Raw genomic sequence first — 18077 nt, forward strand, 5'->3', positions numbered from 1 at the left:
GAGCAGCCCCCCAAAAGCACCCCTCAGATCAGCTGCATCCCCAGCCCTGGCACAGCTCCAGTGCCCCATTAGTGCTCTTTCTATGGTCATCCAAAATAAACCCGCCCCATGGAGCTGGCCTGAGTTGTGTGGTCTCACGGGCTTCTCTCTGTCCCCCAGTGCCACCCCCTCTGGCTTGCCTTGGCCCCTGGGGATGGGGTGACAACGGACACGGGTCCCCTTTGGCTGCCGCTGCATCCCCATCCCCGCGCTGCTGCTGCTGACGCAGACCCTGGTGGGGTTTCAGAGGTTTATTGGCATTAAGCTTAAATCTGTTCCTAATTGACTGAAATGGAACCAAAATAAGGCTGGTTTGAATCAAAATTGGAGCAGGCACTGGGCAAACCCCAGCAGCCTCAACCCAGCCCACGTGGCTCCCCAGGGACAGACCCCCCCATGCGCTCGCACGTGGGTCCCTGGGGAGAAAAGAGCCCAAATCACTTCCCAGGGCTGGGGGGGAGCTGCACCGAGGGTGGGGGGCACCCAGGAAGCCCCCCCTGCCCCTTTCATCCCAGAGGCTGCTCCGGCTGGCGGGTAAGGAGCGAAGCCTCCGTGCCCCCCCCGGCCGGGCAGGGCTGGGGGGTCCCCTCACCGCGGGGTGCGGGGGGCACCGGACCCGCAGCACGTGAGGAGGGGCTGCCGGGGCTGGCCCAGCCCGGGCCCCCCCCTTCACCCCATCCCGGGGCCGCGCTTCGCCCCGGCCGCCTTCCTGCTCCGCGCCGGCGGGGCCGGGGGGGCCGCGGGTGGAACCGGGCGGGCGCCGGGCGCCCCGTGTGGTCCTGCCGGCGCTCGGGCCCCCGCGGGCTACAGCTTATCTCCGGGAAGCACCTGCGGAGACGAGCAGAGCCCCGCGTAGCCGCCGGGTTCGTGTCACCCCCCGTAACCCCCCCTCCGTGCCCACCCAGGCGGGGGATAGAAGTGTGAAAGGCTCCTTACCTACCTGGTTGCGTGCTTTGTGCGATTTCTGCAGCCACACGCGCCACTGGTCGTAGAGCTTGATGCCGAGGTTGGAGCAGCCATAGGCGTGCTTCTTCACCCACCCGAAGAACTGCTTCAGCTCCCGCCGCAGCGTCGTGTTCTGCTCCCCTCCTTTGGGGTCGCAGCCCCCGGCCGCTCGCTCTGCGGGGACAAGGGGGTCAGTGGCACCGGGCAGCCCCCCCATTGCCACCGTGCTGCAAGAGGTGCCGGGTGAGAGGAAAACCAGCGGGGTTTTGGCTCCCAGCTGGGGAAACCGAGCTCCAAATTGGCTCTTTTGCAAGAAATCCAGGTGCTGGGCGTGGAGCAGGGAAGGGACCCCCCTGTATGTCCCGTGTGTGCCGGGGATGGGGAGCACGGCACCACCGGCATCTCCTGCCCCGCAAAGGATGGCTGCGGCACTCACCGCTGCGCGGGGTGGAGGCAGCAGTGGGGTTGCTCCAGTCGCTCCAGATGCCGGCTTTCTTGGAGCCGTAGATGCCGAAGGGATTACAGCGAACCTGGACGAAGTAGACGGTGCCGGGGCGGAGGCCGGCCAAGCGGCACGAGGTCTGGTTGCCCACATCATCCACCACCTAGAGAGGGAGGAGATGGCAGCGTGGTCCCGCATCCGGCACCGTGCCCCACCGCCGCCGGGCGATGCCGAACCCACCTTCCACTCCGAGCTGTCCTCCACCCGATACTGGATCTGGTACTTGGCTTGGAAGAGGAAATCCTTGAGTGCCGGCGGGGAGCTCCAGCGCACGCTGAGCTGGTCCTCCAGGTCTCCCACCCGGCTGACGTGCACGTCCGGCGGCGGGTCGGTGGTGACTGCAGGGACAGGGTTAAGGAGCCGCAGATGCGGAGGAAGCCGCTTAACTCGATTAGGAGCAATTCTGCTCACACATCACCCATTTCCTGCTGCCCCCCCACGTCCCAGCGCATGAACCCACCGCCAGTTCCCACCGTGAGGTCACTGGCGCCATGGTGACACCACGACGTTGCCATCCCTCACCTACGTCAAGGATGTCCAACATGACGACGTCGGAGACGGCCACCCCCAGGCGGTTGGAGGCCTCCACCCAGATCTCGTAGGGTGTGAAGAGGGCCAGGTCCTTGGGGATGTGGCAGGAGTAGGGCCCGGCAGTGTGGTACTCCTGGCACGTGTTGTCTCGGCCGTACCACCTGCGGACAGCGCTGAGTGCTGGTACCGGCACCACCGGGTGCTGCGGTCCAGCTGAGGATGCTCCCCCATCCCCAGAGGGCTCGGATGCTCCCATATGGGACCGTGGCCATTCAACACCACGGGCACGTGTCCTCACCCTCCTCCTTCCCGGCACACTGCTCATGGCAGCCAAGACCAGGGGAAACTCATAGACCCACAACATCAACCACGTTGGAAAAGACCTTTAAGATCAAGCCCAACCTTTCGCCCAGGACTGCCAAGTCCACCATAAACATAGCACCAGGCACCAGCACCCGAAGGCATTGGGCTCCCCATTCCCTACCAGCTTTTAAATCCCACTATAACGAATAACAGGGATAGGGCAGGCAGCCCACCTGAGCTTGTACTTGAGGGTGTAGTTGGTGTGTAAGAAGGTCTCCCCTTCTGTCCCCGGTGCCCACTTGCAGGTGAGGTCCTTCATGTTTTTGGACCAGCAAGTGATGTTGACCGGTTTTTCTGGGGGTACTGGGAGAGAAGAAAGAAACCAGTAAGAAACAGAGGGGGATGAAAAGGCGCAGCAGTGAAATGCAGCTCGTGGTCCCCTCCGACCACAGCCTGGGGGCTGCAGACGTGGTTGCTGGAGGGGTTTAGGCTCCTGCCCTGGAGCTGTTTCCTTGCAGCAGCCCAAAGCCCCAATCCAAGCCGTGTTCCCAGCTATGCCTCTGTGTTCCTAGGACGTGGCATCGTCCTTAAAATAGCCCGAGATAAAATCTTACGATTATTGATTCGGACAAGAGTAATTTTGGCGCGGCTTTGCCAAAGCAGCCTCCCTGCGGCACGCGGGGCTGGGGCACCGGGCGCAAACCACGGGGAGGTTAACGCAGAGCGACCAGAAGCAGCCATCGCAAGCGCACGGCGCGTGTTGGCAAAGCCCGAGGGGTTAATCCCGGCGGGGATCCTTCCCAACCGGGAGCCGTGGCTCTTCCCCACTGCATCAGCTCAGCCCGGCCGGCCGTGGCGCGGGGACGGGACCCGGCTCGTGCGCCCGCGCCGACGTACGTCCAACGTAAAGGCAGGAGCCGGCCAAGATGCCGCCGTCTCTGCTGTGACAAACCAGGTTGTCCCCCGACTGCTGCTTGGAGCCGTTGAGGCGGGCGAGAGCCACGCTGAGCGTGGTGGGGCCGAGCGCGGCGTAGGAGGCGGCGGGCAGGCGCCGGCCGTTCAGCGTCCAGTACAGGTCCTCGGCTTTCAGGTGAAAGTCCGGGCTGACCGTGCACGTGGCGACCAGCGAGGAGCCGATCAGCAGCGTGGGGTCTTGGGGGGAAATCACTGCGGGGTCTGCAGCCAGAGACACAAAGGGGGGGGGGGGGCAGAAAACATCAGATATAAGGAATATGGTATCTATAGCATCGTCATGGAACGGGTTGGGTTGGGAAGCTCGTCCAGGTCCAACCCCTAGGGACCCCTTCCACTGGAGCAGGTTGCTCCAAGCCCCTGTGTCCAGCCTGGCCTTGGACACTGCCAGAGATGGGGCATATGTACATTATATCTATTTAAATACATGGTGCATCTACTTCATATCTATTTAAATATATTTTATATCTATTTAAATATATGCTCTATTTTTGCTATTTAAATACATTCTATAACTACTTAAATACATTTTATAGCTACGTAAATACAATTTATACCATTTAAATACAGTCTATTTTAGATCCATTTAAATACATTTTATATTGATTTTCTATAAATCTAAATACTTTTACATACATTCTGTGTATTTGAATACATTTTATATCTAAGTACTTTTTGTATGATTTTATATTCATTTAAATATATTTTCATCCATTTAAATATATTTTATATCCATTTACGTATATTTTATATCCATTTATGCATATTTTATATCAATTTATATTTTATATTCATTTGCCCTTATTTTACATATATTTAAATATATTTTATATCAATTTCCATGTATTTTCTATTGGTTTAAATATATTCTCTATCGATTTTATCTCCATTTAAACACATTTTACATCTGTATCTATTGAAATGCTTCTTTTCTATGCACTCGGGTTTGTATTTATCCCATCCCAGCCCCTCGCAGCAGGGGCCGGAGCTCAGCCATGCTCTCTCCTCAAGCTCGAGGGCTCCTCGGGGGATCCAGGGGGGTTCAGGCTGGGAAGCGCCTTTGGGAATGTGGAGCACGAGGCTGGGGGGGGCCTCGGCCACGCTGGGGCTCCTGGGGCTGGGCTGTGGCTTTGTGAATGCTTCCTGACAAAAGGATTTCCAGAGCAGCTCTGGGGAGGGTTTGGGGTGTTTTCCCCACCCCTTTTCCAATGGCAGCTCCCCACGGAGCCCAGCACCGACCTGGCCCCAACCGCGTGCCACTGGGCTCTGCCAAACCCATCGCTCGCACCTCAGCACATCCCCGTGCCCCAATGGGCCCCCCAAAGGGCAAAGCCTCCCCCCCCACACACACTGCTTTACTTGGAGACCCCTTTGCCACCAGGCTTCAAAGAGCAGGCCCCCCCAAGCCCACTCCGGGATCTCCCGCGTCCATCAGCCTTATCGGCTCCATCCGCACGCGCCAGGCTAATATCCCAAATTACCTCCCGGAAAGTGCCGCGACCTCCTCTCCCCTCCGACCTCCGGGGCCCCGATCGGCTTTCAGCGCCCGCCCGGCTCCCACCTCGGCACAATTAATGCTCCAAATCCTCATTTCCCTGGAGATCCACCCGCGGTTCCTGCCGGCGCCCCGGGGATGCCGCTGCGGTGGGTGTGAAAGCATCTGGGACACGGTGGTGATGGGAACCCCGGGGTTACATCCGCGGGTGATGGCAAGAATCCACGGTGATGGCACGGATCCATCCCACCCCCCCAGCAAAGCAAACCCTTCCCGGGGGGATTCAGCCCCTGGATCACCCCCTCTTCCAACGAGGCCTCCAAAACACGCATCCCCAGCCCTGCCAGAGCCCACCCAGCACCAGCTCCTCCATTAGCCGAGAGCGCCGAGCCGGGGCTGCTCCGGCTCTGCCGATTGCACACCCTGCGCTCAGGCCCTAATTCTCCTAAATCTTAATCTAAACAGCCCCAGAAACACACACGAGCGCCGTAAACCAGACACGTTTCCCATCCTCCAAGCAGGACCCTGCGGAGGAGCCAATTTTATCCCAATTTCTGTAGTTTTCCCCTTGATTTTCTTTCTCTCCTCCGAGCGCGAGCCTCTGGAGGAGCCAATTTTTGCCTTTTTTTCCCCTTTTCTTCCCCCCCCCCCCCCCCGCATTTCTTTCCCCAGCCACAGCCCGAACATGTGTTTTAAAAGGGAAAAGTGTGAAGTTTTCCGAGCGGAGAGGAAAGGGCCGGAGAGACGCAGGCGGGCTGTGGAATGTGCGAGTCGCAGGGAAAATACCTGCTCGGGGGTTTTATGGCTTTCCTATTGCACAAAAAAAATGCTGATCAGGTGCTAAGTAATGCTATAAAGTAAAACCACATTTCCAAGGTGTCGGGAACGTTTATGCTCTTTCTTCCGAAGGGCCGGATTTCATTTGAGTTTGATACCGGGGTTTGAAGGAGTTGGGAAAGAAAAGGCAAAACCCCTCCGATAAGTGTCAGAGCTCACGCGGTTCAAAAGAGCTTTATGGAGACGTGCAGGGGGTTAGAGGAAAAATAGGGATAATTGCCCCAAAGAACAAAAGGAAACGTGGCCCCGAATTCCGCACAAAAAGCCAATTGAAACGAGTACATACATCCATGGGGAGCCCTTCGATAGCTCAAGCGAGGAGGCTCGCGGGCACTTGGAAACGCTTTAGCCCTCTTTCCCACTCTGTTTTCCCCTTTCCCTTCTCCCACTGCTATTCGTGGTGCCCATCCCGCAGCTCGAGGAGGGGTTTATAAAAAGCCCCGGCATTCCAGCGAGCGCGACCGCGCTGAGCCGAGGGGAAGCGTTCGCTCTCTAAAAGGAGATTTGGCTTCGCCGTCCCCCAGCGCCGCACGTCGAGGGGCCACGGGGTGAGCTCGTCCCGGCCGGCAGCACCGGACCCCGACGGGGGGGAAAACGGGGGTCCTGGGTGGCTGCGAGCGGCACCCCCACGCCAGGGCGAGGTGAGAGGAGCGGGGTCAGCCCCAGCAGGGATCCAGCCACAGCCCCACGTTGTCCCGGGTGGGATCAACCCCTCTGGCCACCAGGAAGGCACCGGGATGGGCACCGCTCCACGCCAAAACCCGCCCGGGTTTGGAAGCTGCCGATAATGGCTCCTAAAGGGATTTTTGGAGCATTTTTCCTCCCCTCTGCCGTACTTCTTGCCCCAATTAATGCTCTTTGAGGCTTCCCATTAACACCATGCATGGGTGAGGGGCTGTGGGACCGGTGCCGGTGCCGTGGGAGCTGCCGAGCGGTGGCTTTCCTTGGCGGGACCCGTTTGCGCGTCGGAGCGAACATCCATCGCCTTGAGAAATTCCCATCATAGGGAGGAAGCCAAACTTCCTGCTGCGGGGAACGGGATCTCGCCTCGCTCGGGCCGCAGGGGAAGCAAACGAGGCGACGGCTGGGACGGTGGCTAATTGGGGTTTAGGGCTCTGCAGGGACAGGGGGGCCCTCCCGGGTCTTTGTGCCCCCCACCATGGCAAGGGGGGGACCCCGATCCCCGCGGGGCTGAGGCTGCCCACAGGTGGCACCTCCTGGACCTGACACTGCTGGGTGGGACCCCCAATGGGCACCAATGAGGAGCCCCCCAGGAGGGGTATTTTTTGGGGGGATGTAGGGGGATTCATTGTTCTCCATGAGGGAGGGAGCTCCCTATTGTTCTGGGAGGGGAAAAGGGGATTCATTGTTCTCTGGGCCGGGGGGGGCACGGCTCTCCCGAGGGAAAAAGGGGGTCCCCGTTGTTCTCAGCAGGAGGAGGGTCTCAGAGGCTCTGGGGAGGAGAAGGGGGGACCACGGCTCCCGAGGGTGTGAGGAGGGGGCTCGCTATTGTTCTCCGGATGGAGGAGGACGGGGGTTTCCATTGTCCTGGGTGGGGAATGGAGCCGCATTGTTCTCCGGGAGGGGGGGGCTGCACGGCGGGGGGGGGGGGGACAGGGAGGGACAGACCCTTCCCGGGGATAGGGTCCCTCTTCTCCATGGGGACAGGGGTCCCGGCTGCTCCCGGGGGCCAGGGGGGTCCCGGCTGCTGCCAGGGATGGGGGGGAGCAAGAAAAGGCTCCTCTATTGTTCTCTGCGGGGAGGGGGGGTCCCGGCTGGGCTGCGGGGCCGGGCAGGGCGGGGGGTCCCGGCTGCCTGCAGGGGGGTCCCGGGGGTTCCCGGCTGCCGTCCATGGGGGGGTCCCCGTTACCCGCCACGGGAGGCGAAGCGCAGCCCCGAGGTGCGCCCGGCGATGCCCCCCCCGCCCGCCGCTCCCGGGGCCCCTCCGCACCCCGCGGTCTGGAGGAGAGCACAGGGCACGGGCCGGCCCCGCGCTGACCGGGGGAGGCCCGGGGGGATCCGCGCAGCGCCCGCCCCGGCCCCGACGGGACTCCCGGGACTCGCCCGCCCCGTGCCCACCTTGCGGGAGCCGCTCGGTGCTCCCGGTACTCACAGGCGAGCGGGTCGGCGCGGAGGAGGCGCGGGCAGAGCAGGAGCAGGACGGGGAGCAGCGGTAAAGGGGCCATGGCCGGCTCCGGTGCCCGTCGGTGCCCGGGGCTGCGGAACGCACCGGCGCGTCCGGGGAAGTCCCGAGCAAGTCTGAGCAACCCCCGGTTACCCAAGCCCCAACTGCCGCCCTGGCCCCGCCCCGCCAGGCTCGGGCCCGCCCCCGGGGGGGCAGAAAGGCACCGGCCCCGGGGCTCCGCCGTCCCGCTCCGGTACCGGCCCCGGTGCCCACCCCCGGCGCCCGTCAGGGGCTGCCCCGCGATGCTGCCCCCGGGGTCCCGCTGCCCCGAGCCCCGCGGTAGGTGAGGAGGAGCCGCCCCGGGGCCGGTGACTCACGCGTGGCCCCTACGGACCCTCCCGTGCTCCCGGGGTCGGATCCCCGGGGCTTCTCCCATGGAAAGTGCGTTCAGGAGACCAGAGCCCTCTTGTTACTTATTTAGGGGTGAAAACGGGAATTTCTTCCCGAAAATCCCAATGTTTCCCATGGAAGCATCACCTCTGGCTCCCCCCTCCAAAAAAAACCCCACCAAAAAGTGGGAAAAACGCCCCACGTGGCTCCAGCACCAGGCTTGGGGCTGGGTTTGTCCCCAGGGGTCTTGGACAGCCCAGTGGTGGTTGTGCCACTGGCACCATAGCAAGGGTCTCCCCTCGGGCATCACTCCCCATCCCGGGGCCTCTCTCCTTGTCCCCCCAACCCGGGACTCGGTAGCAACTGGAGCTTTGCAGCCCCCCGGGTGAGTGGCAGAGCCCTGGGTCTTGGGGGTGGCAAGGCCACTTGTCCCCATGCATGGGCTGCCCTCAGCTGTGTGTCCCTGCAGTCCCCTGAGCCTTGGGGTGTGGGATGGGGTGCCCTGAGAGCAGGGACATGGTGACCCTGACCCTGAGGTTGGCATAGGGATGGGAACCCCGAGGCTGTGGGACTGCAGCCATGGCTGAGGTTCATGGGGGACTCGGGGGCATCTCCAGTCCATGGGGACATTTGCCAGTGGCTTTCCCTGTCCATTCACTCCCTCGTCCCAGCTCCGCACCCTGCATCCATGGCTGCGAGAACAGGGACATTGCTCTGCGCAGGGGGCAGAGAGTGGGGAACACAGGGGACACCTGGGTGGCTCAGGGTGACCCAGATGGGTGACACCACGGCTCAGCCCCTGCCCCATGGCTCCAGGGGGTGCTGAGCCCCGCAGCCATGCGGGGACACGGGGGCTGTTGGAATCGCTGGGAAGGCAGGGATTAGGAAGCGGAGCACAAGGCGGGGGGGGGGGGGGGGAGGCAGAACAATGCCTTTTCCCATCGTCCTGTTTTTTGGAAGCTTCTGAAGGGTTTCTGTTGAAATTTCCCAAAAACGTCAGGCTCCGGAGCCACCCAGCCTGAGAGGCGGCAGCGGCCGCAGCCCGGAGGCTGAATCACGGCAGCCCCGGGGGCCGAGGCCGCCCGTGGTCCTGACCCACCGCCCGCGGCCCCCCGGGAAGCCACCCCTGGCCGGGAGCCAGCCCTGGATGCTGCGGGGGGATGGTGGAGCCCCGGCTGCTCACCTGCGCTGCCTTCACCACTGCACCCGCCTGCCTGCTCCTGCCCCCAGCCCAGCCCCTCCGCTTCCACCCGGAGCCAAGGATAAAGTGGGAAGCAGGGAGGGGTGCGCTCCCAGGGGGCAAGAAGTGGCACCCGCCCTGGCGCTGGCACAGAGGACGCAGCCAGCTCCAGCAAAGGAACATCGGGAGGTGGCTTGAGGCTGTGCTGGAGGGTCAGGGGTGAGAGGGGGGGACAGTGGTGTTGGGAGGAGAAGGAAGCATCGGTCCCCACTGGTGTCACCTGGGACATGGCTCGAGGATGTCGCCCTCCTCGTCTCACAGCAGCATCAGGACCCGAAGCTGTGGCAGGGGGACAGGACGGGGGGGACAGATCCAGCCCTGCCCTGCCTGAGGTCCCAGACGCGGGGGTCAGGAGCCGGCCCCACGGCAGCGCCGGGAGCAGCCGGAGATGACAGAGCCGCGCTCCGGCTCTGAGTCAGCGCCCGGGGCAGCGGCAGATGCGGTCAGCGCTGCCCTTTGGCAGTGACCTTTAACGAGCTGCTCCTCCTGCCCACCAGCCCGCAGGCAACGGCTGGGGCAGGATCCGGCCCCCACTGACCCTCAGGCCGTGCTGTCAGCGTCAGCGCGGGGGTCCCCTGGGGCTGGCGTGGTCCGGCTGCCCCCCCCCCGTGGCTCCGTTCCCAGGGCCTCTTTGCCCTGCTGCAGGGCAGGATCTGGCCGTGGGGCCAAGCTCCCAAAGAGCCGTGAGCTCCCCCCAATGCCCAGGTGGGATTTGGCTCTCCCCAGACAGATCCAGGCCCCCGGGGTGGCCCTGGTGACATCCCCAGGCTTGGGCTGAGCATCCTCAGTCTGGCTTCCCACCAGCCATCACCTTCCTGCCAGCCCTCCATCATGTGTCACTGCGGCTGGGCCCAGCACATCTACCCTGAATTAATCTAATTACTTGATTTCCCAGCCAGAGCTCACTCCATAAAGCCCTTGGACAGAGACAGCATCTGGCTCAAGGGCCAGGGTGCAAAAAACAAACAGCAAAACCCCCCCAGACCCCAGAAAAGGCAGGAGGAGAGGCGCAGCGGAGCTGCCTCTGACTGCCTGCATCCTTTTAAAGTGACCTGGGGGAAAAATAAAGAGGCTAGAAATGCAAAGAATCCAGCAGTCAGAGTTTGCTTTATATTCCTCTCAGTCACATTTCCACATCCATGGGTAATTTATAACCCACTTAACCCCTTCCCTGCCACCCCCCCCATAGCACAACCCTTGCGCTCAAGAGCATCCTCGCTGTGGGCGGCCGCACCTTCCCGCCTCTGTTTGCTTTGGGAAGCACAAAAAGGCCCGGAACGGAGTTTGCTGATCTCTAGAGGGGGGAAAAATGTGGTTGATGTCGAGGGGGTGCTTGAGCACGAGGGATGGGCTCTGCGGGGCTGGGACACGGCGGGACCGTGGGGAGCTTCATGAAAGGCTCTGGGAAGGAAAATGTAGGTCAGTAGTGATAAACGCGAAGGGATCGAGTGTTTCAGGAGAGGGGAGGAGGGAGCGCAGCAAATATTTGCCAACTGGAGTGCTATTGCCTGGGAAAGGGCTCTGCCGTTCCAGGGTGAGAGGATGGAGCGGGGCCGGCGCCAGGCGCGGTGCGGGCAGGTGCGGTGGGAGCGATGCGCAGAGGCGGCGCGGTGCTCCCCGCACTCCATCCGCTGGGATCCGGTCCTGGCCGGGGGTCAGGGCTCTGGCTCTATCCCCCCCCGGCACCTCCCCGGCCGATGGGAGCCTCACCTGCGGCCGCGCGGTGCCGTGATTTACGGTGACAGCCCCCAATCTACCCCATTTACTTGGCCATTAGTCACTGGTGCCGGACACGAGGCCGAGGGGCTGGCCGGGCTCCAGGAGGGGAAGGGGGGAGCGGGGGGACCTGGCAGCCCCGCCAGCCCGGCCCGTGCACATTTTCTCCCGGCCCTGGTTTGATTAACAAGATGAATAAGCTGGCGGAGCGCAGCGGGGCGAGGAGAGGCCCCAATCCCTGCTCCCGGGGGGGGGGACACTGTGTGGTTTCCTTACACCACCACCCCCGAGGGGATCCGGCCACCCGCACCCCTCTGCCCCTGCCCCGGGGTGTGGAGCCCCCCTCAATCCTGAGCTGGGACAGGGAGACCCCCCCTTCTCCACGCCGGGGTCCTGCCATGTGTTCCCCATTAGGGCTGGAGGTTAGCGAAGCCCCCAGCCCTCCTCCTCCTCCTCCCCCCGGGCCCGCTTTGGGGTGCTGCCATAAATAAGGCTCATGGGCAGGGCAGCGGCGAGTGGGGCCAAGCCTGCGCCTTTTATGTCTCTTAAACCCTGGGAAATCAAAGCTGTAAATCTGGGGTGTCAGGGAGGGCCCAGTGCCCCGGCTGGGGGGGCCCCGCGGGGCGAGGTTGAGGAGGGTGAGGGTGCGATGCATGAAGGCAACTCGGGGAGGCCTCGAGGGCCATGGAGGGCAGCACGGCTGGGGCTAATGCTGGCTGGAGACAAGCACCCTTGTGCCCTCCTGGGATCCGGTCCCTGGGGGGCCTGTCTCTGTGTGCCACCAGTGCCAATACGACGCTGGTCCCCCCAGACCCCCTCTTCTCCCCAGCCTTTTTCCTCTGTGCTGGTGGTATCAGTCCCGTTGCTCCCCCCAATCTCTCTGCACCCCTGGCCTGCTGCACCCCTCTGATCCCTGTGTGCTCCCGGCGTCCCTCGGGGTCCCTCACAGCCCCGGTCCCGCTGCACATTCTGGTCCCCGTGCATCTCCCGGTTCTCCTGCACCCCCCAGCGCTCGAGCACTCCCTGGTCCACAGCTCCTCCTGCATCCCGGGGTCCCTCCGCACCGCGGTGCCTGCGCGTCCCCCGGTGCCCCTGCACCCCCATCCTTCCTCCCCCCTCCAGCACCGCCCGCCGGTCCCGGTGTCGGTGCCGGTACCAGCGGAGCTGCGCAGGCTGCGGCTGCTCCCCCGCCCCTGGCTCCCCCCGCCGCCCCCTCCCGGCGCACGGCGCGTCACGGCGGGGCCGGTGGCGGCGATGGGTGCGCTCCGCTCCGCACCCGCCATGGCCGCCCGCAGCCCCCGGGCCCTGCTCGCCCTCGGCCTGGCCCTGGCCGCTGCCGCCGCCGCCGTCGCCACCGACCCGTTCTCGCCGCAGCTGGGAGACACCGCCGGGTGCCGCGGGCAGTGCGGCCGCAGCCTCCCGCGCCGGGCCGCCGCCGTGAGTCACCGGGCACGGGGGTAGCGGCGGCACCGGGGGTACCGGGAACATCGGGGGGGCTGGGAGCAGCGGGGGGCACCGGGAGCATGGGGGGTACCGGAAGCATCAGCAGCATCGGGAGTACCAGGAGCAGCGGGGGCCCAGGGGGGGCCCAGGGGTACCAGGAGCATCAGGAGGATGGCAGCAGCAGGGGCACCAAGAAGGGGGGGGACGGACCGGGAGCACCGGGGGCACATGGGGAGAGCCGGAGCACGAGGGGCACCCACCCTGTACCGGCATCGCCACCGTCACACGGCCCCACACCGGCCGCCCCCACGGGCAGCACCATGGGGGGACCGGGAGCACCACGGGAGCCCCGGTTTCCAGCACAGCTTGGGGGGGGGCCCGCGGTGGTTTCACCCACCCCAGCTTTGGGGTGCCCCCCGGGTGTCAGCCGTGCGGGGTCTGGGTGCCCTCAGTGGCTGCCCCGGGTTGGGGGTGTCACCCCGTGGGGACAGGCGGGGCGAGCGGGTGGCGCGGTGCTGGCACTGGGGTGGGCACGCTCCGAGCAGTGGCAGCGGGGATCGGGATGGAGCCGAGCGCTCGCTGCTGGACATGGAGCATCCCAGAAAGCCCCGGATCAGAGCTGCCGTGGCCGTGCCACGCTGGGGGCCGGGCCATGTGGTGGCACCCGGGACCATCCCCGAGCCGGGCTGGATCCAGGCCAGTGCCTTGGCAGGAGCCCACCCGGCCCCCGCTCCCGGGGGGGGGTTGCGTTGTTTTCCCCCATCTGGGCTGGAGCTGCCTCTTGTGCCACCGCCGGCCTTGCCCACACTCCCACAGCAGGAACACCCCAAAGCTGCACCCTTCGAGGTGCAGTGACCCCCCCCCATGTACCCCCCCCGTGTTCCCAGCACCACCCCAATGCAGCTCAACCCCCCCCCCCCAGTCCATGCTGTGGCCCAGCCAGTGCCAAGCACCCTGACAGAGAAGGGGGGACCTGCCACATCCTCAATGGGGCCGCAGACCTCACCATTGGGCACAAAGTGTGGGGTGAAGGCAGCTCTGTCCGTCCCCCCCCGGGGGGCCATCCCCCCAGGTTTGGGGTGCCAGCCCCTGCCGTGGTCCTGCGGGAGGGTGGCACTGCCTTGTGCCCCCAAACCAGGTGTGTGGGGGCTGCGGGGGGTCTGGCGCAGCCACGGGGCTGAGCCTGGTGCCAGCTCCACGCTGTCCTCCTCCTCCTCGCCGCAGGATGCTGTTCTCAACGCCTGTTACCGGGGCTGCCGGCTGTTCTCCATCTGTCACTTCGTGGATGCGAGCGCTGAGCTCAATACAACCAGAGCCGAGTGTGAGGCAGGTGAGGAGCTGGTGCCCACGCGGCCTCCGCACCCCAACACCCTCCTAGGGGGTCCCCCACATTGCGCTTCCCACCCTCCCAAGCATCCTGCCCCACGCTGTGCCCCAGGGCCGCATCCAGACCCTGCTACAAACCCAGCCGGGTGCACATTTACAGCCAGAGTGTGAACTGGAACGGGCTGGGGAGTGCTGGGGGTGCTGGGCTCATCCTGACCTCCCCTCCTGCCTCGCAGCCTGCACTGAGGCCTACAGCAGCGCAGAGGAGCAGTTTGGCTGCATGACCGGGTGCCGCAAGCAGCTGCCAGAGGTGGAGAGCAGGAAGGAGAAGGTGAGGGCTGGGGAGATGGGGAGCCCCCACTTAACACACCCAGCCTGGCTGTGGTGCCACCAAGACCTGTTCTTGTACCAGGCTTCTTCCCCAAAGGGTCTGAGGGCAGGAGGTGACAGGGGCTAGATGTAACAGTTCACATATGCAGCCTGTCCATCATCCATCCATCCCTCATCCATCCATCCATCCATCCGTCCATCCACCCATCAATCCATCCATCCATCATCCATCCATCCATCCATCCATCCCCCATCCATCCATCCATCCATTCATCCATCATCCATCCATCCATTCTTCCATCCATCCACCCATCCATCCATCCATCATCCGTCCATCCATCCATCCATCCATCCTCCATCCATCCATCCATCCATCATCCGTCCATCCATCCATCCATCCTCCATCCATCCATCCATCCATCCATCATCCATCCATCCATCCTTCCATCCATCCTCCATCCATCCATCCATCCATCCATCCATCCATCCATCATCACCCATCCATCCATCATCCATCCATCCATCCATCCATCCATCCATCCATCCATCCATCATCCATCAATCATCCATCCATCCATCATCCATCCATCATCCATCCATCCATCCATCCATCATCCATCCATCCATCCATCCATCATCCATCCATCCATTCATCCATCCATCATCCATCCATCCATCCATCCACCATCATCCATCCATCCATCATCCATCCATCCATCCATCATCCATCCATCATCCATCCATCCATCCATCCACCATCATCCATCCATCCATCATCCATCCATCCATCCATCATCCATCCATCATCCATCCATCCATACATCATCCATCCATCCATCCATCCATCCATCCATCACCCATCCATCCTCCATCCATCCATCCATCACCCATCCATCCATCCATCCATCCATCCATCCATCCATCCATCATCCATCCATCCATCCATCATCCATCCATCATCCATCCATCCATCCATCCATCCATCCATCCACCATCATCCATCCATCCATCATCCATCCATCCATCCATCATCCATCCATCATCCATCCATCCATCATCCATCCATCATCCATCCATCCATCCATCCACCATCATCCATCCATCCATCATCCATCCATCCACCATCATCCATCCATCCATCCATCCATCATCCATCCATCCATTCATCCATCCATCATCCATCCATCCATCATCCATCCACCATCATCCATCCATCCATCATCCATCCATCCATCACCCATCCATCCATCCATCCATCCATCCATCCATCATCCATCCATCCATCCATCCATCATCATCCATTCAAGCATCCAAATTCCCAGGGGGAGAGGTTCTGACCGGTGACCATGGCAGATTCCCAGTTTCGCTGTTACCCTTCGCTGCAGTTGGCAGCACTTTTCCCTCCCACATTTCATCAAGTCAGTTTTTGCCCAGTTGATGGAATCAGACCCTGGTCCAGGGAGGAGACTTTGCCTTTGTGCGGATGAAGATCAATTCGTGCTGTAGAAAGCTGCAGTTCCTTTGAGAACCCCCTTTGCAGCCTGTTTTTGAGACCTTCCCAGCATCTGACCCCATTTCCCAGCCCCTCTCCAAGGTTGGGATGAGCACCGAGCGGCCGCCAGCTGACGGAGAGGCTTGGCCACCCCTTCACCCACCCCGAAGCATTTTTCCTCCGGGTTCCCATCCAAGCAGCGAAGCAGATTTAAGCATAATAATTAGATACAGAATCTGACCTATTTATTTCCTGTTTGCTGCTTTGACCGTGCAAGGGGCTGTCGGAAAATGTTCGGAGCCAGCGGCAGGGAGCAGCCAAGCGGATTCCAGCAGGGATGCTTTAAAAATAACAAACTGCCGCGACGGCCAAGAATCCAGGGCACCGAGAGGCTGCCAGGAGAGGAACGCCCGCGGCCGCTCGGCTGCTCCTGCCTATTGTTTGAAGAGCTGGTGCATGCATAGGGCTGGGGGGTGGCCGTGGGGACCACAGCCCCAGGGCCGATGCCCCTCCTGGGGCTGGAGCGCAGGTCCTGCACATCCCACATCCCCTGTGCTGAGCCCCAGCTCTAAGCAGCCAGGCCACGCTGTTGGGGTGGATGTTGGCACCGTGGTGGTGACTCGATGCCCCGGCTCCTCTGCAGAGCCTGGAGCTGAAGGTGCCGTCGTTCTCCATGTTCGATTTGGTCTCCACCTTCTGCAACGACATCGTCAGCTCTGCCCAGAGCTTCATCTCCTCCACTTGGACCTTCTACCTGCAGGCAGATGATGGCAAAGTTGTGGTGTTTCAGGTGGGGGTGTCCCCATGTTCCCTCTCTGATGGCTGTGAGAGGGGTGGGGACCCCCTTGCTCATGGCTTTCTCTCTCTTTCCCTGCTGACCCACCAGTCCCAGCCTGAGATGGAGTATCCAGTCCTTGCAGTGCCGGACACCCAGCCAGCACAGCCAGGACCGGGACCTGGTCCCCATGTCCCCCAGCCCCACACAGGTTTGGGGGGGGATTTTGATGCTGGTTTGGGGGTCGGGAGCCTCCAATCCCTTCTGTCTCTCATCCCATTTCTCCAGAGCTGAACAAATCACCCCCTTCCCAGGTCTGGTTACATTCCCATGCCCATGCAGGGGGGTGAGCCTGGACGTGGGATCCACTCCAAGAAGCTGCTGGGATCCTCTGTGGGCAGAGGGTTCCAGGGGGGAGAGGGGACCACTGACACCCCTGCATCACACCATGGGGAGCAGGGCAGGGTGCCCACAGGGGGTGCCGGGCTCAGCATCGCCTCTGCCCCGCCAGGCCCCCGGGTGAAGGGGGAGAAGCCCCCTGTGAAGGAGCCAAGGGGCAAAGCCAAGGGGCAGCACCCGGACCCACCGCCGCCGGAGCACGACTTCCTGGGCTGCATGTCCAAGTAAGTGCAGTGGGGCTGTGTGGGGAAGTGCTGCAACAGGGCCCCCCCACCCCAGTTCCCACCCCGTGCCCTGCCATAAACTGGTCTCTTCTCTTTGGCGGGGGGTGGTGGGGTGCTACAGGCGCTCGGGCCTTCCCCGCTGGATCCTGGCCGCCTGCCTCTTCCTCTCCATCATGGTGATGCTGTGGCTGAGCTGTGCCAGTCTGGTGACTGCCCCTGAGCAGCACGTCAAGACACAGGTATATGGGGTGAGGGGTGCTCAGCACAGCCGGGGGGGACCCTATGGGGGTCCCCAACACCTCCGATCGTGGCTGGGTGAGCCTTGTGAGGCTGAGATGTGGCCATACAGAGTGCGTGGTCCCCAGCCATCGTGCTGGGCTCACCGGCACGTCCATGCTGTGCGGTACTTCTCCAACCAGCCCCATGGTGTCCCTGGGCTGCTCCAGGGCTGCACAATCCCCTCTTCCTCTCTTCCAGCCTCTGAGCATCAATGGGGACAAGGAGTTCCTGGAGGACCTGGATGGCTCCAGCGCCTTCCCCCTGCCTCCTGTCATTGCCGTCACCCTCTGCCCTGAACACGGTGGCGAGGACGCGGGGCCGCTGCCCGTGAAAGTCGACCTGGACAAGACCATCCTGTAGCGCTCCCACCCCTTCCCATCCCCTCTGTCACCATCCCCATGGCATCATCCCAGGTCCTGCTCCACTGCCCCATGTCCCAGCTCCTGGAGGAGCATCTCTGGCTCTGGCACGGGGAGAACCTGGCTCGGTCCCACTCTCATCCCCAGGGATGGCCACTGGGAGCCAGGCAGTGGCTTTGCCTGCTCCGTGGATGTGCTGTTTGCTGGGATCCTGGTTTCCAGCACTCGGGAGCCAAGAGTGGAGCTGCCAGAGCGGGGAGGCCTCGGGAGCCCGTTCTCGTGGTGAGGAGGTCCGACCCCTCCCGACCGGAGCCCCCCGGGCCCCGCAGCCCTCCGGGCACGGGTCCAGCGCTGG

General features: G+C 62.7%; 2 protein-coding genes across 2 annotated transcripts; one reads left to right on the forward strand and one right to left on the reverse strand.

The window, feature by feature from the left end:
- Nucleotides 1-843: 843 nt before the first annotated feature.
- CRLF1 (cytokine receptor like factor 1) lies at nt 844-7810 on the reverse strand (the record flags this gene model as incomplete). The annotated part of the gene is made up of 8 exons (XM_080633917.1): nt 844-867; nt 980-1158; nt 1421-1589; nt 1667-1824; nt 2009-2178; nt 2554-2683; nt 3218-3496; nt 7738-7810. 8 exons carry the CDS (start codon nt 7808-7810, stop codon nt 844-846), a joined length of 1182 nt encoding a protein of 393 aa, XP_080490043.1.
- Nucleotides 7811-12376: 4566 nt separating this feature from the next.
- On the forward strand, nt 12377-17723 carry TMEM59L (transmembrane protein 59 like; the record flags this gene model as incomplete). The annotated part of the gene is made up of 8 exons (XM_080633957.1): nt 12377-12532; nt 13763-13868; nt 14101-14195; nt 16330-16476; nt 16573-16672; nt 16973-17084; nt 17206-17323; nt 17562-17723. The coding sequence occupies 8 exons, from the start codon at nt 12377-12379 to the stop codon at nt 17721-17723; spliced, it is 996 nt and encodes a 331-aa protein (XP_080490083.1).
- Nucleotides 17724-18077: the final 354 nt, after the last annotated feature.

This window comes from Psittacula echo, assembly GCF_963264785.1.
Source record: "Psittacula echo genome assembly, chromosome: 24".
NCBI lineage: Eukaryota > Metazoa > Chordata > Aves > Psittaciformes > Psittacidae > Psittacula > Psittacula echo.